The sequence below is a fragment of the Salvelinus alpinus genome, chromosome 20, assembly GCF_045679555.1.
Source record: "Salvelinus alpinus chromosome 20, SLU_Salpinus.1, whole genome shotgun sequence".
Classification (NCBI taxonomy): Eukaryota; Metazoa; Chordata; class Actinopteri; order Salmoniformes; family Salmonidae; genus Salvelinus; species Salvelinus alpinus.
In genome coordinates this window covers 16088865-16111754 of record NC_092105.1, presented here as the reverse complement: position 1 = coordinate 16111754, position 22890 = coordinate 16088865, and the positions used below count along the sequence as shown (strand labels likewise).

The 22890-nt window shown below is 44.0% G+C and overlaps 1 protein-coding gene across 11 annotated transcripts in view; it reads right to left on the bottom strand.

Annotated features, from left to right (window-relative positions):
• Nucleotides 1-22890, bottom strand: part of LOC139546366 (guanine nucleotide exchange factor DBS-like) — a 118966-nt gene that overhangs the window by 74496 nt on the left and 21580 nt on the right. For 4 of the 11 annotated variants that reach the window (XM_071354674.1, XM_071354681.1, XM_071354682.1 and 1 more), the window contains exon 1: nt 18548-19045. The exons of 4 other annotated variants lie outside the window; for them this stretch is intronic. In XM_071354674.1, coding sequence (XP_071210775.1) covers nt 18548-18629 — 82 coding nt within the window. In that variant the 5' untranslated portion in view covers nt 18630-19045. Of the gene's footprint in view, nt 1-10275; nt 10417-18547; nt 19047-19084; nt 19691-22890 lie in introns of those variants that run through there. 3 more of the 11 variants (XM_071354680.1, XM_071354679.1, XM_071354677.1) reach the window with 3 other exon arrangements.

Sequence of the window (22890 nt, the reverse complement as noted above, 5' to 3'; positions counted from 1 at the left end):
TAGAACAGCAACCTTGTCTGGTAAGACAAGGGGCAGCAGGTCTCTGACCTCCTCCCTATAGGCTGTCTCATCATTGTGGGTGATCAGGTCACTGTTGTGTCGTTAATAAACTTAATGATGGTGTTGGAGTTGTGCTTGGCCACGTAGTCGAGGGTGAACAGGGAGTAGAGGGGGGGACTAAGCATGCACCCATGAGTGGCCCCCGTGTTGAGGATCAGTGTGGCAGATGTGTTCTTGCCTCCCCTTACCACCTGGGGATGGCCCGTCAGGAAGTCCAGGATACAGTTACAGAGGGAAGTGTTTAGTCCTGAGGTCCTTAGCTTAGTGATGAGCTTTGTGGGCACTATGGTGTTGAACGCTGAGTTGTAGTCAATGAACAGCATTCTCACATACTGTGCCTTCGGAAAGTATTCAGACCCCTTGTCTTTTTCGAGATTTTGTTATGTTATAGCCTTATTCTAAAATGGAAAACAGGTTTAGACATTTTTGCAAAACAAAAATACCTTATTTACATAAGAATTCAGGCCCTTTGCTATGAGTCCTTTGATAAATTTCCATTGATCATCCTTGAGATGTTTCTACAACTTGGAGTCCATCTGTGGTAAATTTAATTGATTGGACATGATTTGGAAAGGCACACACCTGTCTATATAAAGGTCCCACAGTTGACAGTACATGTCAGAGCAAAAACCAAGCCATGAGGTCGAAGGAATTGTCCGTAGAGCTCCGTGACAGGATTGTGTCGAGGCACAGATCTGGGGAAGGGTACCAAAAACTGTCTGCAGCATTGAAGGTCCCCAAGAACACAGTGGCCTCCATCATTCTTAAATGGAAGAAGTTTGGAACCACCAAGACTCTCCCTAGAGCTGGACGCCCGGCCAATCTGAACAATTCGGGGAGAAGGGCTTTGGTAAGGGAGGTGACAACAACATTCATGAATATGCTGATTCTGTGAGCGAGTTTATTAGCAAGTGCATCGGTGATGTTGTACCCACGGTGACAATTAAAACCTTCCCCAACCAGAAACAATGGATTGGTGGCAGCATTCGCGCCATCAACTGAAAGCGCGAACCACTGCTTTTAATCAGGGCGACCGGAAACATAACCGAATACAAACAGTGTAGTTATTCCCTCCGCAAGGCAATCAAACAAGCTAAGCGTCAGTATAGAGACAAAGAGTTGCAAATCAGAGTCGCAAATCAACGGCTCAAACACGAGAGGTATGTGGCAGGGTCTACAGTCAATCACGGACTACAAAAAGAAAACCAGCTCCGTCGCGGACCCCAATGTCTTGCTCCCAGACAAACTAAACAACTTCTTTGCTCACTTTGAGGACAATACAGTGCCACCGACACGGCCCCCTACCAAAACCTGCGGACTCTCCTTCACCGCAGCCAACGTGAGTAAAATATTTAAACGTGTTAACCCTCTCAAGGCTGCCGGCCCAGACGGCATCCCAAGCCGCGTCCTATGAGCATGTGCAGACCAGCTGGCTGGTGTGTTTATGGACATATTCAATCAATCCCTATCCCAGTCTGCTGTTCCCACATGCTTCTTGAGGGCCATCATTGTTCCTGTACCCAAGAAAGGTTTCCGGGATGATGGTTGATGAGAGCCATGACCAGCCTTTCAAAGCACTTCATGGCTACAGACGTGAGTGCTAGGGGTCGGTAGTCATTTAGGCAGGTTACCTTGGCATTCTTGGTACAGGGACTATGGTGGTCTACTTGAAACAGTTAGGTATTACAGACTCTTTCAGGGAGAGGTTGAAAATGTCAGTGAAGACACTTGCCAGTTGGTCCGTGCAAGCTCTGAGTTCATGTCCTGGTAATACGTCTGGCCCCGCAGCCTTGTGAATGTTGACCTGTTTAAAGGTCTTACTCACATTGGCTATGGTGAACATGATCACACAGTCATCCGAAACAGCTGATGCTCTCATGCATGCTTCAGTGTTGCTTGCCTTGAAGCAAGTATAAAAGGCATTTAATCAGTCTGGTAATCTGCGTCACTGGGCAGCTTGCGGCTGGGTTTCCCTTTGTAGTCCGTAATAGTTTGCAAACCCTGCGACATCCGACAAGTGTCAGAGCCAATGTAGTAGGATTCAATCTTTGTCCTGTATTGACGCGTTGCCTGTTCGACGGTTCATCTGATTGCCATAGCAGGATTTCTCATAAGCGTCTAGATTAGTGTCCCTCTCATTGAAAGCGGCAGCTCTAGCCTTTATCCATGTTGCCTGTAATCCATGGCTTCTGGTTGGGATATGTACGTACGGTCACTTGTGGGGACGACGTCATCAATGCACTAATTGATGAAGCCGGTGACTGAGGTGACATACTCCTCAATACCATCGGACGAATCCCAAAACATATTCTAGTCTGTGCTAGCAAAACAATCAGTAAAAAAAAAGGAATATTTGGCACTGGGAAGATTTTAATTAACCGGACATTTGAGCCTATTTATTAATTGGTTTCTAGGCTACGTTCCTAAAACAATAAGTGTCCACCTCATGGTTCAGCTGTCAGAGATTTGAGCACTACATGTTTCAGGGCATTGTATTCATAGGTCTATAGGGTTAGGTGTCCACTCTATGATATTAACTTTTCAATACATATATACATAATCATATCTATCAATCAATCTGTCTATCAATCAATCTGTCTATCTATCAATCTATCAATCTATCTATCAATCTATCAATCTGTCTATCAATCTGTCTATCAATCTGTCTATCAATCTGTCAATCTATCTATCTGTCAATCTGTCAATCTGTCAATCTATCTACACACACACACACACACACACACACACACACACACACACACACACACACACACACACACACACACACACACACACACACACACACACACACACACACACACACATATATATATACGTATATAAAGGAAGATAAGTTTAGGCCTAACCCCAGAGAGATAGAGAGAGATATGCCAATTGCATGCTACAAAACCGACATGCCTTTATGTCAGATGCTATACAGATATCGACGTACAGGAGGCTATTTCATAACTTTTCGATCAGAATATTTTGTATAAAGATAAGCATTATATTATTCGATTATAGGAGTAACTGTGGTACAGTAGGCCTGAAACAGTCTTCCTCACCTGAAGTTCAACTGTCGGAGTCAGTTAGTAGTACCAGGTAGTACCAGGACGCACTGCATTCATATGATAGGCCTGCAGTAGCTAAAGCTTAATAATAGCCACTGCATACCAAACCTTCACAAACGTTTCTAAACTTTATTAGGGTAATATCAAAAGTAAGTTAAGTCATTGTTTATAGGGAAAATCCAAGCAAAAGAGTGAATGTAAACCAGGGAAAAAACACCCTACCCTCCACTATGTCCAATAACAAACACACACTACCCTCCCCTATGTCCAATAACAAACACACACTACCCTCCACTATGCCCAATAACAAACACACACTACCCTCCCCTATGCCCAATAACAAACACACACTACCCTCCCCTATGTCCAATAACAAACACACACTACCCTCCCCTATGTCCAATAACAAACACACACTACCCTCCCCTATGCCCAATAACAAACACACACTACCCTCCCCTATGTCCAATAACAAACACACACTACCCTCCACTATGCCCAATAACAAACACACACTACCCTCCCCTATGTCCAATAACAAACACACACTACCCTCCCCTATGTCCAATAACAAGCACACACTACCCTCCCCTATGTCCAATAACAAACACACACTACCCTCCCCTATGTCCAATAACAAACACACACTACCCTCCCCTATGTCCAATAACAAACACACACTACCCTCCCCTATGTCCAATAACAAACACACACTACCCTCCCCTATGTCCAATAACAAACACACACTACCCTCCCCTATGTCCAATAACAAACACACACTACCCTCCCCTATGTCCAATAACAAACACACACTACCCTCCACTATGCCCAATAACAAACACACACTACCCTCCCCTATGTCCAATAACAAACACACACTACCCTCCCCTATGTCCAATAACAAGCACACACTACCCTCCCCTATGTCCAATAACAAACACACACTACCCTCCCCTATGCCCAATAACAAACACACACTACCCTCCCCTATGTCCAATAACAAACACACACTACCCTCCCCTATGTCCAATAACAAACACACACTACCCTCCCCTATGTCCAATAACAAACACACACTACCCTCCCCTATGTCCAATAACAAACACACACTACCCTCCCCTATGCCCAATAACAAACACACACTACCCTCCCCTATGTCCTATGCCCAATAACAAACACACACTACCCTGCCCTATGCCCAATAACAAGCACACACTACCCTCCCCTATGTCCTATGCCCAATAACAAACACACACTACCCTCCCCTATGTCCTATGCCCAATAACAAACACACACTACCCTCCCCTATGCCCTATGCCCAATAACAAACACACACTACCCTCCCCTATGCTCTATGCCCAATAACAAGCACACACTACCCTCCCCTATGTCCTATGCCCAATAACAAACACACACTACCCTCCCCTATGTCCTATGCCCAATAACAAACACACACTACCCTCCCCTATGCCCTATGCCCAATAACAAACACACACTACCCTCCCCTATGCCCTATGCCCAATAACAAGCACACACTACCCTCCCCTATGCCCTATGCCCAATAACAAGCACACACTACCCTCCCCTATGTCCTATGCCCAATAACAAGCACACACTACCCTCCCCTATGCCCTATGCCCAATAACAAACACACACTACCCTCCCATATGCCCAATAACAAGCACACACTACCCTCCCCTATGCCCAATAACAAGCACACACTACCCTCCCCTATGTCCAATAACAAGCACACACTATCCTCCCCTATGCCCAATAACAAACAACACACAACCCTTCCCAAATTCAAAAAACCCCAGCCTTTTGATCTGTTCCTAAGAGGACTGAGACTCCTGGTAAATAGGTCAAGTCAACTGGTCTTCTAGTAAATCATTGATGCTGCTTTTACCTCAAACCCTCAGAGCCAAGTCAGCATAAATACAGTCTCATCCACCTCACTCCTATCCCTGGGATGACATACAATAATAGTATGCGTCCTAGAAACTCAAACAAGACGGTTCCATAGTGCACATACACCACTCCCATGCTACTCTCAGCCAATCCAACAAAGAGGTTTATCTGCATCCATTTAGAAACAGCTATATACAGTTATACAGTATGCTCAAGCAGTTCTTTGAGCAGGTAGTGTGTATACTGTGGGAGACAGTCCTACTGTTGAAACTGGGTGCCCAACAGTGCAGCGCACAACAGATCGATGGAACAGAAAGCCACCGTGATGCTCTACGGTGCTATAGGATTACAGATTACAGACACACAGACACACAGACAGAAAGCCACCGTGATGCTCTACGGTGCTATAGGATTACAGATTACAGACACACAGACAGAAAGCCACCGTGATGCTCTACGGTGCTATAGGATTACAGATTACAGACACACAGACAGAAAGCCACCGTGATGCTCTACGGTGCTATAGGATTACAGATTACAGACACACAGACAGAAAGCCACCGTGATGCTCTACGGTGCTATAGGATTACAGATTACAGACACACAGACACACAGACACACAGACAGAAAGCCACCGTGATGCTCTACGGTGCTATAGGATTACAGATTACAGACACACAGACACACAGACAGAAAGCCACAGTGATGCTCTACGGTGCTATAGGATTACAGATTACAGACACACAGACAGAAAGCCACCGTGATGCTCTACGGTGCTATAGGATTACAGATTACAGACACACAGACACACAGACACACAGACAGAAAGCCACCGTGATGCTCTACGGTGCTATAGGATTACAGATTACAGACACACAGACAGAAAGCCACAGTGATGCTCTACGGTGCTATAGGATTACAGATTACAGACAGAAAGACACAGTGATGCTCTACGGGGCTATAGGATTACAGATTACAGACAGAAAGACACAGTGATGCTCTACGGTGCTATAGGATTACAGATTACAGACACACAGATAGGAGGATGTGTGCGTGTCTATCTATCTGAATTCAGGGACAGAAATAGAGAAGTAGTCTTGATGGAAAGTTCTCCTCAAGACGTTTGCATATTTAATGTTAGAAACCAGCCGGGCAGACTTTCTAGGGCCACAACAACCAACCCTGTCTATTTCAATGATGTCACTTCAAACTGCTAAGCAGGGCTTAGCTCATGGTTCCCAAGGCTCAGATGGTTGAAGCTTGGTGATAGCTACATGGGCAATATATGTATACTGAACATAATGTATGTGGTACCTGTAAAATACCTGATCTGAGCCTCACTAACGTACTATATGACAGTGTGGAGATAGAAGGCTGAAAGGAGTAGAGTTGGGGTCAATTCGGAATTTCTGAATTGAATTCAACCCATTAATTTCAATTAATACACACCCCACAGGAAGCAATTAGCCCGACTAACCGGTGCCCCCACACATTGGCTACCCGGACTATCTGCATTGTGTCCCGCTACTGCTACTCTCTGTTTATCATATATGCATAGTCACTTTAACCATACCTACATGTACATATTACCTCAATCATCCCGACTAACCGGTACTGTTATTTTATCCTGTCTTTTTACCGTTTTTTTTCTTTACTTATCTGTTGTTCACCTAATACCTATTTCTTACTTAAAAATTGCACTGTTGGTTAGGGCATGTAAGTAAGCATTTCACTCTAAGGTCTACACCTGTTGTATTCGGCGCACGTGATAAATAAACTGATTTGATTTGATTTTAATTTAATTTGAATTAAAGGAAATATAGTTTCATTTAAAGCAATTCAAAGAAATTCAATTGAGACATGAAGCGTGAATGTCTCATTCTTTTGACAAATATTTTACTAAAAGCATCTGCCACTTATTACTGCAAATAATACAGATACCATTTCAAATATTATTGTCACAGTATTTTTTTGCATTTTTGTCATAAGATTAGGTTGACCCCTTACATCCTGTAATGATGCATTCTGGGATTTTATATTTATTTATATTTAATGACATGTAAGAGAATGATTAATTATTATAAACCTACAAAGGGATCTTAGAATATTTCCAGACTACTGTAATTATTGAATATTAATTTAAAGAGAATGAGTCTTTAAAAAAATTATAATGTTTCATCCAAATGTTTTACAAAGTATTGGTCACCATATATCAACATATACTGTACATACACTACTGTTCTAAAGTTTGGGGTCATTTTCCATGAAAACATACAAGAAATGAGTTGCAAAATGAATAGGAAATATAGTCAAGTTGTTGACAAGGTTATAAATAATGATTTTTAATTGAAATAATAACTGTGTCCTTCAAACTTTGCTTTCGTCAAAGAATCCTCAGAAATTACAGCCTTGCAGACCTTTGGCATTCTAGTTGTCAATTTGTTGAGGTAATCTGAAGAGATTTCACACCATGCTTCCTGAAGCACCTCACACAAATTGGAATGGCTTGATGGGCACGTCTAACGTACCATACGGTCAAGCTGCTCCCACAACAGCTCAATAGGGTTGAGATCCCGTGACTGTGCTGGCTACTCCTCTGTCCAGTGTCTGTGTTCTGTTGCCCATCTTAATCTTTTATTTTGATTGGCCAGTCTGAGATAGGGCTTTTTCTTTGCAACTCTGCCTAGAAGGCCAGCATCCCGGAATCGCCTCTTCACTGTTGATGTTGAGACTGGTGTTTCGCTGTTACTATTTAATGAAGCTGCCGGTTGAGGACTTGTGAGGCGTCTGTTTCTCAAACTAGACTATCTAATGTACTTTTCCTCTTGCTCAGTTGTGTACCGGGGCCACCCACTCCTCTTCCTATCTGGTAAGAGCCAGTTTGCGCTATTCTGTGAAGGGAGTAGTACACAGCGTTGTACGAGATCTTCATTTTCTTGGCAATTTCTCGAATAGACTGACGAGTTTCAGAAGAAAGTTCTTTGTTTCTGGCCATGTTGAGCCTGTAATCGAACCCACAAATGCTGATGCTCCAGATACTCAACTAGTCTAATGAAGGCCAGTTTTATTGCTTCTTTAATCAGGACAACAGTTTTCAGCTGTGCTAACATAATTACAAAATGATTTTCTAATGATCAATTAGCCTTTTAAAATGATAAACTTGGATTAGCTGACACAACGTGCCATTGGAACACAGGAGTGATGGTTGCTGATAATGGGCCTCTGTACGCCTATGTAGATATTCCATAAAAAATCTGCCGTTTCCAGCTACAAAAGTAATTTACAACGTTAGCAATGTCTACACTGTATTTCTGATCAATTTGATGTTATTTTAATGGACAAAACATTTGCTTTTCTTTCAAAAACAAGGACATTTCTGAGTGACCCCAAACTGTTGAATGGTAGTGTATGTATAGTGATTAACTTGTAAAAACAAAGGAGGAAGGGAAGTGCTGCTAAGGTACACAATAACAGGTTTTGGTAGACAGAAGATACTAAGGTACACAATAGTAGGTTTTGGTAGACAGAAGATACTAAGGTACACAATAGTAGGTTTTGGTAGACAGAAGGTGCTAAGGTACACAATAGTAGGTTTTGGTAGACAGAAGATACTAAGGTACACAATAGTAGGTTTTGGTAGACAGAAGGTGCTAAGGTACACAATAGTAGGTTTTGGTAGACAGAAGGTGCTAAGGTACACAATAACAGGTTTTGGTAGACAGAAGGTGCTAAGGTACACAATAGTAGGTTTTGGTAGACAGAAGGTGCTAAGGTACACAATAGTAGGTTTTGGTAGACAGAAGGTGCTAAGGTACACAATAACAGGTTTTGGTAGACAGAAGGTGCTAAGATACACAATAACAGGTTTTGGTAGACAGAAGATACTAAGGTACACAATAGTAGGTTTTGGTAGACAGAAGGTGCTAAGGTACACAATAGTAGGTTTTGGTAGACAGAAGGTGCTAAGGTACACAATAGTAGGTTTTGGTAGACAGAAGATGCTAAGGTACACAATAGTAGGTTTTGGTAGACAGAAGATGCTAAGGTACACAATAGTAGGTTTTGGTAGACAGAAGATGCTAAGGTACACAATAGTAGGTTTTGGTAGACAGAAGATGCTAAGGTACACAATAGTAGGTTTTGGTAGACAGAAGATGCTAAGGTACACAATAGTAGGTTTTGGTAGACAGAAGATGCTAAGGTACACAATAGTAGATTTTGGTAGACAGAAGGTGCTAAGGTACACAATAGTAGGTTTTGGTAGACAGAAGGTGCTAAGGTACACAATAGTAGTTTTTGGTAGGCCAAGACTTCCCTTCTGGACATTACATCAGTTTAAGGGTAGGACCACTGCAGTTACGCAACACTCCGACATTTATATTTTCTGAAGAAGAGCATACCTCCTCTCTTCCCCATATCCATTCATCGCATCCCATCCTCTACAGATAAAGTGAGAATTTTCATTGAAAGAGACACAAGGTATACCCTACGATGTCCAGAGCCTGCTGGTTTTCTGTTCTACGTGATAATTAATTGCACACACCTGGTGTCCCAGGTCTATATCAGTCCCTGATTAGACGGAAAAAAATGAAAAAAACGCAGTGGAAGTAGCATCGAGCTTCCAGAGTTTGAGGGTTCTAGAGCAACAAGGTCACAGAAAATCTCGCGGAAAACAGAGCGATGGAAGGGGAGCTACAGTGAACATAGACAGTATTGACTTTTCTGTGAGCTTCCTGGGTGTGTGTGTTCCTGTCACTTCAACACTATGTCAACACAGAGACTCTCCAAACTGACACGTTATACAAAAAATAAGATAATGTTTGCAGTGTCACCTCAGCGTTATCAGAGCAGCCAACTTCAATATTGTAAAGCACCAAAACAGCACATGATAGTCACTTCAACAATGTCCATGGTCTACTGTAAGCAACATGGGTCACACTTGATTTATATAGTCCCATACAGATGATCTGCAGATTGTTATACAGTACTATCTGTCGATAAACAGATGCTTGCTAAGGTTACGGTTAGGTTTAGAAAAGGGTTAGTGTAAGGTTTATGGTTAAGATAAGGGTTAAGGTTAGGGGATACTTAGTTGAAATGTTGTTGACAGTTACTGAACATCTACTGAACATTTACAAACCATCTACTTGGGACTGTGCAGATAAAGTGTTACCTCAACATGTGTACAGACAGACAACCAACCAACCTAAAGACAGACAGTAAGACCAACCAGTACCTGTCCTGTGCTCGAGCCCCAGCCAGCGTGGTGATGTCATGGTACACTCTGCTCAGAGGTATGCCCAGCCAGGCTCACCTTCTCTGGGTTCTCATGCTGTTAACCGTTGTTGCAGCCGTATCCAGAAATACACACCATCATGTCTGTCACTTTCTGTTTCCTTCTCTCTGTCTCTCTCTCTCTACAGACACACCCCCTTACACACATATACTCTGTAAATATTGAAGCAGTGCTGTAAAGAGACTTAGACCCCCCCCCGGGCTCTTAGTTTGGCAATGAGGGGACCGATCAGGTGACATCCTCTGCCTCAGTGCATAACTGCACAGAGTTTTCTCTCACACACAGCATGTATCAAAAGATGAAGCAAAAAAATAAATATTGAAACACATAAATTCTAACATCCTGGTTGGGTGGGAGTGTACGCCTTGTGTCTTTTATGTGGAGGAGGCTATGGATTAGTTGGCTGAGTCTCTCTCTCTCTCTCTCTCTCTCTCTCTCTCTCTCTCTCTCTCTCTCTCTCTCTCTCTCTCTCTCTCTCTCTCTCTCTCTCTCTCTCTCTCTCTCTCTCTCTCTCTCTCTCTCTCTCTCTCTCTCTCTCTCTCTCTCTCTCTCTCTCTCTCTCTCTCTCTCTCTCTCTCTCTCTCTCTCTCTCTCTCTCATTACGTCTGTTATACAGTATATCCAAACACTGCCAATCAAAGGTTTTAACCAATCAGGAGTATAAGTGATTCCAGGACAGGAGGGGCTTATGATTCATCCCTCCCAGTCACTACACATGCATCATCTATTAAATCCCTCTCTGTGAAGACAGCAGCAGAGACATACCTCACACAACATGCTGTGACATCACAGAGAGAGGTACCTACAGTATATCTCATGGTTTAGGGTGCTAGGTTGGTGACATCACAAGGAATATAGTCGTGATGCAAATGTTTAGATTATGAAGCAAATGTCAACAAAAAGACATGCTTTGGTTAAGAATGTAAGGTTTGTAACATCACACAGAGAGGTTGTAACATCGCAGAAGAGCACTACTGATAGAAATGTAGGGTGCGTTTGTAAATTCAATCTGGAGTTTCAGAGTATGCTCAGAGTGCCCCCTGGGCGTTTCAGATTGTCAGTTCGTAAATTCAGTTTGAGCGTTCAGAGTGCACACTAGACGCTCTGGCCGAGGAGTAGGGTTGATCCGAGCTTTCTGGCCTCACAACGGAGTCAAGCATCCAAGCTAACTGGCTAACATTGTTATCCAGAGCGTTGATGATTGTAACTGCTGCAGGCAACAATTTCATTATACTTTTTTTGCCGACTTTTACTGACACCGGTCATATTCAACAGGTGTTGAGCGTTCGTAAATTCATCAGTTATTCTGCACTCTGGCACACTCAGATGAGAGTGCTCTGAAATCGGAGTAGATAGCCAGAGGGAATTTACGAACGCACCCGTAATGTTAGCGGTTGTGAAATCACAAAGAGAAGGGAACATAGCTACTGGTAAACATTTCTGTGACATCATAAAGAAAAGTGGGGATCAACTCAAAATTACTGTTCAGTGACATCACAAAGATACTCTTGGTGCATGTGCACATAATAACACTTTTAAGAAATCCAGCATGTGACATCACAGAGAGAGCAGCGATGTCTGTTATTGGGGTGGCAGGTGGTTTAAATCTGCCCTGACAGCCGGCCAGGTGACCCATGGAGGCCGTGGCGATGGATTCTACAGCACAGGAATCTACACAGCACCCCACACACACAAGACATTAACACATAGCAATGATACGTAGAGATGATCAGACTCAACCCATAACCTCCTTCACACCTTACAGATCAAACTAACACCATCACTTGGCAACTGTACAGTCTAGACACTCAATTGCACTATCATAGCAGGAAGCAGAGGTCCTACCTGTTTCCATTTACAGTTAAGATGTCATAGCTACTTCCTCTCTGGGTCAATTCTACTGGGTACATGTCATGATTATTGATCTAAAGCATGTTACTGCTGTATGAGCCTATCACCCACCCAGACACCTGTCTGCCCACGGTGTGGCTCAGTGGCTGATAACAGATATTGATTAAGAAGTAATGAGTGACTGATCATTGGAGAGAGACAAAAGCTTCTTCCTTTTATCATGGGACTTCAAAGCTGAAACCTAAGCTGAGGAACAAGTACACCAGGAATTAGAAAGGAGGGTTTCTGAAGGAAACTTCACGAGACTGAAACACGTTAATTAAATACCATATACACCCTTGTAATTGTCACTTTCTGTGACATAGGGTTTCTTCCCTGGCTGCTGGTTGGTTGGTTGGTTACTTATGCCCGGAGGTGATTGGACAGTCCCAGTGTTAGTCAAGCAGCTGCTGATACGAACACACAGACTTAGTAACAGCTCTCATCCATCCATCTTGCATACTTAGCATGGTGCCCTCTGACACACCAAGATACACAGTCATCACACCCCTGGCAGATCCCACAGAGATATCATATCAATGCCCAGTACAATACATCATCAAGCCTTCAGGGTGCAGGCCATTATAATAGGTGTGGCTGGCAGCAGGTACAGTTGAAGTCGGAAGTTTACATACACTTAGGTTGGAGTCATTAAAACTTGTTTTTCAACTACTCCACAAATTTCTTGTTAACAAACTATAGTTTTGGCAAGTCGGTTAGGACATCTACTTTGTGCATGACACAAGTCATATTTCCAACAATTGTTTACAGACAGATTATTTCACTTATAATTCACTGTATTACAATTCCAGTGGGTCAGAAGTTTACATAAACTAAATTGACTGTGCCTTTAAACAGCTTGGAAAATTCCAGAAAATTATGTCATGGCTTTAGAAGCTTCTGATAGGCTAATTGACATCATTTGAGTCAATTGGAGGTGTACCTGTGGATGTATTTCAAGGCCTACCTTCAAACGCAGTGCCTCTTTGCTTGACATCATGGGAAAATCAAAAGAAATCAGCCAAGACCTCAGAAAAAACATTGTAGACCTCTGGTTCATCCTTGGGAGCAATTTCTAAACGCCTGAAGGTACCATGTTCATCTGTACAAACAATACTATGCAAGAATAAACACCATGGGACCAGGCAGCTGTCATACTGCTCAGGAAGGAGATGCGTTCTGTCTCCTAGAGATGAACGTACTTTGGTGCGAAAAGTGAAAATACTGAAAATACTTATTTTCTTCAGAACGAGGAGTACATCCAGGAACTATGCACACACACACACACACACACACACACACACACACACACACACACACACACACACACACACACACACACACACACACACACACACACACACACACACACACACACACACACACACACACACACACACACACACACACACACAGGCTAAACCTGGGTTTACTGTACAGCTTATGTTTGTGTGTGGGGAGTCAAACATTAGTGGGTCAGTCACACTAATGCTCTTTCCATGACATAGACTGAACAGGTGAATCCAGGTGAAAGCTATGATCCCTTATTGATGTCCCTTGCCAAATCCACTTCAAATCAGTGTAGATGAAGGGGAGGAGACTGGTTAAAGAAGGATTTTTAATCCTCGAGACAACAGACATAGATTGTGTATGTGTGCCATTCAGAGGGTGAATGGACAAGACAAAATATTTGAGTGCCTTTGAACTGGGTGTGGTAGTAGTATGGTACACAGTATTAAATTAACCCATTGTTTCACAGCATCTGGTTCCTCTTCTGTATGGTAATATTGATTTGATCCTGTTCCTCTTTCCATGGCTTCCTCATGTATAGATTTTACAACATCATGGCTAAGTCCTAAATCACACACGTATCTCCACATAGGGAACTACTATTGACCCAGGACTGAAGTAGTGTTCAAAAGTAGTGTTCTAAAGCAGTGTTCTAAAGTAGTGCACTACACTACCGGCCAAAAGTTTTAGAACACCTACTCATTCAAGGGTTTTTCTTTATTTGTACTCTTTTCTACATTGTGGAATAATAGTGAAGACATCAATACACATATGGAATCATGTAGTAACCAAAAAAGTGTTAAACAAATCAAAATATATTTTATATTTCAGATTCTTCAAATAGCCACCCTTTGCCTCGATGACAGCTTTGCACACTCTTGGCATTCTCTCAACCAGCTTCACCTGGAATGCTTTTCAACAGTCTTGAAGAGATCCCAACTATGCTGAACACTTGTTGGCTTTTTTTCTTTCACTCTGCGGTCCGACTCATCCTAAACCATCTCAATTGGGTTGAGGTCAGGGTATTGTGGAGGGCAGGTCATCTGATGCAGCACTCCATCACTCTCCTTCTTGGTCAAATAGCCCTTACACAGCCTGGAGGTGTATTGGGTCATTGTCCTGTTGAAAAACAAATGATAGTTCCACTAAGCCCAAACCAGATGGGATGGCTTATTGCTGCAGAATGCTGTGGTAGCCATGCTGGTTAAGTGTGCCTTGAATTCTAAATAAATATCAGACAGTGTCACCAGCAAAGCACCCTCACACCATCACACCTCCTCCTCCATGCTTTATGGGGGGAACCACACATGCGGAGATCAAATGTTCACCTACTCTGCGTCTCACAAAGAGACAGCGGTTGGAACCAAAAATCTCCAATTTGGACTCCAGACCAAAGGACAGATTTCCACCGGTCTAATGTCCATTGCTCGTGTTTCTTGGCCCAAGCAAGTCTCTTCTTATTATTGGTGTCCTTTAGTAGTGGTTTCTTTGCAGCAATTCGACCATGAAGGCCTGATTCACGCAGTCTCCTCTGAACAGTTGATGTTGAGATGTGTCTGTTACTTGAACTCTGTGAAGCATTTATTTGGGCTGCAATTTCTGAGGCTGGTAACTCTAATGAACATATCCTCTGCAGCAGAGGTAACTCTGAGTCTTCCTTTCCTGTGGCGGCCCTCGTGAGAGCCAGTTTCATCATAGGGCTTGATGGTTTTTGCGACTGCACTTGAAGAAACGTTCAAAGTTATTGACATTTTCCGAATTGACTGACCTTCATGTCTTAAAGTAATGATGGATTGTCGTTTCTCTTTGCTTATTTGAGCTGTTCTTGCCATAATATGGACTTGGTCTTTTACCAAATAGGGCTATCTTCTGTATACCCACCCTACCTTGTCACAACACAAATGACTGGTTCAAACGCATTAAGAAGGAAAGAAATTCAACAAATTAACAAGGCACACCTGTTAGTTGAAATACATTCCAGGTGACCACCTCATGAAGCTGGTTGAGAGAATGCCAAGAGTGTGCATAGCTGTCATCAACGCAAAGGGTGGCTTTTTGAAGAATCTCAAATCTAAAATATATATATTTGTTTAACACTTTTTTGGTGACTAGATGATTCCATATGTGTTATTTCATAGTTTTGATGTTTTCACTAATATTCTACAATGTAGAAAATAGTACAAATAAAGAAAAACCCTTGAATGAGTAGGTGTTCTAAAACTTTTGCCCAGTAGTGTACATGATGAATACAAGGTTTGAGTGCTCTGGTCATGATGACACTGAAGGAATTAGTAAATGCATCAATGTCGACACTGGATTTCCATAGCCACAGTGGACAGATAAAATACAACTGGCCATTTCCTTGTCATCCACAACACACAGTCTGTAGAGGGATTCAAATGAGATGGGAGAGAGAAAAAACAAGAGAGGGAGAAAATAGATCCTTCACATAAAAGAAAGACTGATCACAGCCAAAACAGAGAGAGGAATAGAGAGATTTAGTCGACGAGAGAAAGACATATGGTCAGGGAAAAAGAGAGTTGGAAGTTAAAACGGAGAGGTGGTGAGAGAAAGAGAGCGAGAGAGCAAGAGACAGAGAGTGAAAGAGAGAGAAAGGGAGAGAGAGTGAAAGAGAGAGAGACGGAGAGAGAGCTGTGCTGTAACACTCACATTGTAACCAGTAGCAGCAGCGGGAGAAACAGTGGTATCTCTCTACCTCCTCCAGAGAAATCCCAACAGACATCCCTCTTTTCCCCTCCACTGGCCTCAAACACACCTTCAACTTTCCCTCCATACTTCTGCTATTTGTCTCTCCCTCAATCCATCCCCCAGATTCCACTCTCTCCCCCTCCCCCTCCACCCATATCCTTGTATCTATCTCCGTCCCTCTCTTCATATTTTCCCATTAACATATATCTGATAGTTCCTTCATGTGTGATTCCTACACTCTCTCCCCTGTCAACCTTGAGTCTAAACATTCACTTCTGTTCAAAAGTTTGGGGTCACTTAGAAATGTCCTTGTTTTTCAAAGAAAAGCATAAAAAAAATAACATCAAATTGATCAGAAATACAGTGTAGACATTGTTATTGTAGTAAATGGAATATCTATATAGGCATACAGAGGCCCATTATCAGCAACCATCACTCACTCCTGTGTTCCAATGGCACGTTGTGTTAGCTAATCCAAGTTTATCATTTTAAAAAGGCTAATTGATCATTAGAAAATCCTGCAATTATGTTAGCACAGCTGAAAACTGTTGTTCTGATTAAAGAAGCAATAAAACTGTCCTTCTTTAGACTAGTTGAGTATCTGGAGCATCAGCATTTGTGGGTTTGATTACAGGCTCAAAATGTCCAGAAACAAAGACCTTTCTTCTGAAACTCATCAGTCTATTCTTGTTCTGAGAAATAAAGGCTATTACATGCGAGAAATTGCCAAGAAAATTAAGATTTCGTACGACGCTGTGTACTACTCCCTTCACAGAACAGCGCAAACTGGCTCTAACCAGAATAAAAAGAGGAGTGCGAGGCCCCGGTGCGCAACTGAACAAAAGGACAAGTAGATTAGAGTGTCTAGTTTGAGAAACAGACGCCTCACAAGTCCTCAACTGGCAGCTTCATTAAATAGTACCCGAAAAACACCAGTCTCAACGTCAACAGTGAAGAGGCGACTCCGGGATGCTGGCCTTCTAGGCATTCCAGCAACACCATTCAAAGAAAGAGGCTATTCTATCTGTCTGTCTGTCTGTCTGTCTGTCTGTCTGTCTGTCTGTCTGTCTGTCTGTCTGTCACCAACTATCTCAATCAAAGAGCGCATTCTTCCAAAACCATTCAAAGACCTGATTCTAAATGGACTTCTCAATGACAGATACTGTTCTGACAAAATGTAGTCATTCAGAGGCTATTGATAGATGGCTTGTTAAAAGATTCCATTCTACCACAAATGAGGCCATTCTTACCCATTCTATTTAAATTATCAAACTATTATCTGGCCCTATATACAGGCACTGTAGTACTAAAACAGTCTCAAATGTTATACAAAACCAAATGAACATGTTTGTGTGAGATACGTGTGTTTGCTCTATGACCCGGGGACAGGGGTGGCTGAGGTTAGGAGTGTGTCAGTCATAAAGCCAGAGACAAGTACGCTACAACAGTTATACTGATCCAATGCCTCCACTATCTGGAGAGGGAGAGGGGTGGACTACTGTGGTATATAAGCTTTGCAATAAAGTCATGAATAATGAAGGGTGAAGAGGGCGAAAGAGAAAGAGAGTGAGAGAGGTAGTGAGTGAGAGAGGTAGTGAGTGAGAGAGGTTGTGAGTGAGGGAGGTAGTGAGTGAGAGAGGTAGTGAGTGAGAGAGGTAGTGAGTGAGTGAGGTAGTTAGTGAGAGAGGTAGGTAGTGAGTGAGAGAAAGAAAGAGAGACTTATTTGACAGTCTTACTCTGTTCATGAACCTTGGAAGGAAGGTGGTGACAGTATTGTCCCTTGTTTGACCCCTACTCTGCAACACCGTGCTCTGACACCCAGGGGACATTCAGGGTTTACACCACAGGTGGGATTAACAGAGATGCTGGGGGAGGAGACACATGTAGTACACACTAGCTATACATCAACCCCTTCCATTTCATACAGACCATAATGTTGATTACTGGGGAACAGAGAGAGGTTGCAATGACCAGTGACATTTAGTGAGAGCCAGACTCAGTCACTCTAAATATCGACAAGACCTTCATGGAGAAAGAAACTGGTACACATAAACAAGAGTCATGGAGCAAGCCGCATACATTTCAGCAAGGCAAGGTTATACATGCAGCGTAGCATCACTGTAGACTCGCACGCACGCACGCACGCACGCACGCACGCACGCACGCACGCACGCACGCACGCACGCACGCACGCACGCACGCACGCACGCACGCACAGACAGACAGACAGACAGACAGACAGACAGACAGACAGACACACAAACACACAAACACACAAACACACAAACAGACAGACACACAGCTAAGACCAAAACTGACTCACTCGATCTCAGTGGCACCAGGGGTATCTTTTCCCCACTGCTGCTTCTCCGAGTCAGAGGGCTCCTCCTGGGCTTCCTCAGCATGTCTCTCCCCCTGTCTGGAGGCCTGGCTCTGGAGGTTCTCTACTGATGTTATCGCTACAGTATCCACTATTTCAAACTACTCCCACTGTGCAACTACTATAAAAATGCACTCATAATAGCTAACTTGTATTGCTTCTAACACTGTGCTTTGCTAATTCTCTCCCAAACGGTGCTACTGTCACTGCTACCAGATGACGTATAACAACCATACAGTCAGTGCTCTGTGGACCGTGTTCAATCCAACTGCTCAGACTACTGCTTGTCTCCTTTTATACTTGTTAAAGTGTCCCAGGGTATCTTGGGTTAGGACTCTACACACACACCCTAGTGGGGAGCAGGGAAGCCCACAGGAAACCCTGTGATGGTCTGGGCTCGCTGCTCTAAAGAAATCCAGCCAGGCTTTCAATCCTCGAGGAAATGACCCACGAAACACACACACACACGCTCTCTCCTACCGTTTCACTTCCAGTCCGTCCGGCTGGCTGTGGGGGTGAAGGGGGAGGCCAGGCCAGAGATGTCCAGGCTCTGGATCATCTCACTCAGTCTGTTCATGATCCGGGTGGGCACCTCGCCTGCCCCTTCCAGCAGAAACTCTTGCACAGACATGAGGGAACGGGCTGCTCCCACACTCACAGAAACACACACATCCAGAGGCACCCCGACAGAGACGCAGGCAGACCGCTCCGAAAACTCACTCCAAGAGGTTCTTGTCCGATACACACACACACGAAAAGATCTGGCTCTGTTGCAATGTACTATCACTCACAGGAGTGATTCAGCACACACTCAAATGCAGGCTGCGAGGAGAGGTGTGGATTTAGCCTACTATAGTGCACACAGGCCAATGTACAGTAAAGTCCAGGTAGAGATCATATACACAGCCAGAAACAAGTGTCCAGTTCCATCCAAGATGAGCCAACCTGAGCCGAGCCAACCTGAGCCGAGCCAACCTGAGCCGAGCCAACCTGAGCCGAGCCAACCTGAGCCGAGCCAACCTGAGCCGAGCCAACCTGAGCCCAGCCAAAGTGCTCTGAGTCCGTCTGTCACTTCTGCCTCAACCAAGACTGACTGATCTGCAACGTGCGCGGCACTGAACCTCATCACGACCGAGCTGTCAATAGCTCAGGGAGCCAGAGTGCAGCACAGACACTTTGAGAGAGAAGGAGTAAAGAGAGGGAGAGGAGGAGGAGGAGAGAAGAGGAGAGGTGGAGGGGTAGAAAGAGAGGGCAGCCATTTAAGCACAAATCCCTTCTGCTGGGGCTAATTATACAGCCATCACTTCTTCTGCTCTAATCTCTCTCTCTCCCTCCTCCCTCCGTGTCCAGTCTATCCCTTGTCCCATGGTGAAATGCAAACACAATCAGTCATGCCAGTGAATCACAGATGGCTCAGTAGTTCAATGAAGGCTCTGGACTACTAGAGGACTTAAATGTTCAGTTGAGAAAGCTGAGAAGTGCTGTGGCTAGTCGTTGACTGGGGGAGCTGGTCATACTGGAAGATTCGCTGTCTCTAATGTTATTGTGAATAGTTGATGAGGAAAAGGGCAGCTGCTGAGAGTTTGGGATTTAGGCATATAAACTAGGAATACGTGTTATTAGTTAGTCAGGGTTATTAGTTAGTCAGGGTTGTCAGTCAGTCAGGGTTATAAGTTAGTCAGGGTTATCAGTCAGTCAGGGTTATCAGTCAGTCAGGGTTATCAGTCAGTCAGGGTTATCAGCCAGTCAGGGTTATTAGTCAGTCAGGGTTATTAGTCAGTCAGGGTTATCAGTCAGTCAGGGTTATTAGGTAGTCAGGGTTATTAGTCAGTCAGGGTTATTAGCCAGTCAGGGTTATTAGTCAGTCAGGGTTATAAGTTAGTCAGGGTTATCCGTCAGTCAGGGTTATTAGTCAGTCAGGGTTATCAGCCAGTCAGGGTTATTAGTCAGTCAGGGTTATTAGTCAGTCAGTGTTATTAGTCAGTCAGGGTTATCAGTCAGTCAGGGTTATTAGTTAGTCAGGGTTATTAGTGAGTCAGGGTTATAAGTTAGTCAGGGTTATCAGTCAGTCAGGGTTATTAGTCAGTCAGGATTATCAGCCAGTCAGGGTTATTAGTCATTCAGGGTTATTAGTTAGTCAGGGCTATTAGTCAGTCAGGGTTATTAGCTAGTCAGGGTTATTAGTCAGTCAGGGTTATTATTCAGTCAGGGCTATTAGTTAGTCAGGGCTATTAGTCAGTCAGGGTTATTAGCTAGTCAGGGTTATTAGTCAGTCAGGGTTATTAGTCAGTCAGGGTTATCAGTCAGTCAGGGTTATTAGTCAGTCAGGGTTATTAGCTAGTCAGGGTTATCAGTCAGTCAGGGTTATTAGTCAGTCAGGGTTATTAGCTAGCCAGGGTTATTAGTCAGTCAGGGTTATTAGCTAGTCAGGGTTATTAGCTAGTCAGGGTTATTAGCTAGTCAGGGTTATCAGTCAGTCAGGGTTATTAGTCAGTCAGGGTTATTAGCTAGTCAGGGTTATCAGTCAGTCAGGGTTATTAGTCAGTCAGGGTTATTAGCTAGCCAGGGTTATTAGTCAGTCAGGGTTATTAGCTAGTCAGGGTTATTAGCTAGTCAGGGTTATTAGCTAGTCAGGGTTATTAGTCAGTCAGGGTTATCAGTCAGTCAGGGTTATTAGCTAGTCAGGGTTATTAGTCAGTCAGGGTTATTAGTCAGTCAGGGTTATTAGTCAGTCGGGGTTATTAGTCAGTCAGGGTTATTAGTCAGTCAGGGTTATTAGTCAGTCAGGGTTATTAGTTAGTCAGGGTTATTAGTTAGTCAGTGTTATTAGCAGTAGGGGACATGCAAGCTAACAGACTGTGCTTCCTGCTCCTGTTGTGCTACTGACTTTGAATACAGATGAGAGGAGCCTCTCTCTCTGCCATACTGATGAGAACACTGCAGAGAAGGAAAGAGGCAAACCACACCATCACCATCCCACTCTATAACCTATCCTCTCTATACCCTCTCCTCTCATCACCATCACACTCTATAACCTATCCTCTCTATACCCTCTCCTCTCATCACCATCACACTCTATAACCTATCCTCTCTATACCCTCTCCTCCCATCACCGTCCCACTCTATACCCTATCCTCTCTATACCGTCTCACTCTACACCCTCTCACTCTATACCCTCTCCTCTCATCACCCTCACACTCTATATCCTCTCTTCTCTCCATCACCCTCCCGCTCTATAGCCTCTCCTCTCTCCATCACCCTCCCACTCTATACCCTCTCTACTCCTCTCTCATCACCCTCCCACTCTATACCCTCTCTACTCCTCTCTCATCCCCCTCCCACTCTATATCCTCTCTTCTTTCTCTCCATCACCTTCCCACTCTATACACTCTCCTCTCTCTCTCCATCACCCTGTCACTCTATACCCTCTCTCCTCTCTCTCTATCACCCTCCCACTCTATACCCTCTCCTCACTTTATCTCTCCATCACCCTCCCACTCTACACCCCCAACTCTCCTCTCCATCACCATCCCACTCCATACCCTCTCCTCTCCTCCCTCTATCATCACCCTCCCACTTTATACTCTCTCCTCTCTCTCTCTCCCATCACCCTCCCACTCTATACCCTCTCATCTTTCTCTCCATCACCCTCCCACTCTATACCATCTCCACTCCTCTCTCATCACCCTTCCACTCTATACCCTCTCCTCTCTCCATCACCCTCCCACTCTATACCCTCTCCTCTATCCATCACCCTCCCACTCTATACCCTCTCCTGTCCATCACCCCCCCACTCTATACCCTCTCCTCTCCATCACCCTCCCACTCTATACCCTCTCCTCTCTCTCTCCATCACCCTCCCACTCTAAACCCTCTCCTCTACTCTCTCTCTCTCATCACCCTACCACTTTATACCCTCTCATCTTTCTCTCCATCACCCTCCCACTCTATACCCTCTCATCTTTCTCTCCATCACCCTCCCACTCTATACCCTCTCCACTCCTCTCTCACAACCCTCCCACTCTATACCCTCTCCTCTCTCCATCACCCTCCCACTCTATACCCTCTTTTCTGTATCACCCTCCTGCTCTATACCCTCTCCTCTCTCAATCACCCTCCCACTCTATACCCTCTCCTCTCCTCTCCATCACCCTCCCACTCTATACCCTCTCCTCCATCACCCTCCCACTCTATACCCTCCCATTGTATACCCTCTCCTGTCTCTCGCTCTCTCTCTCTCCATCACCCTCCCACTCTAGACCCTCTCCTCTCCCTCTCACTCTATA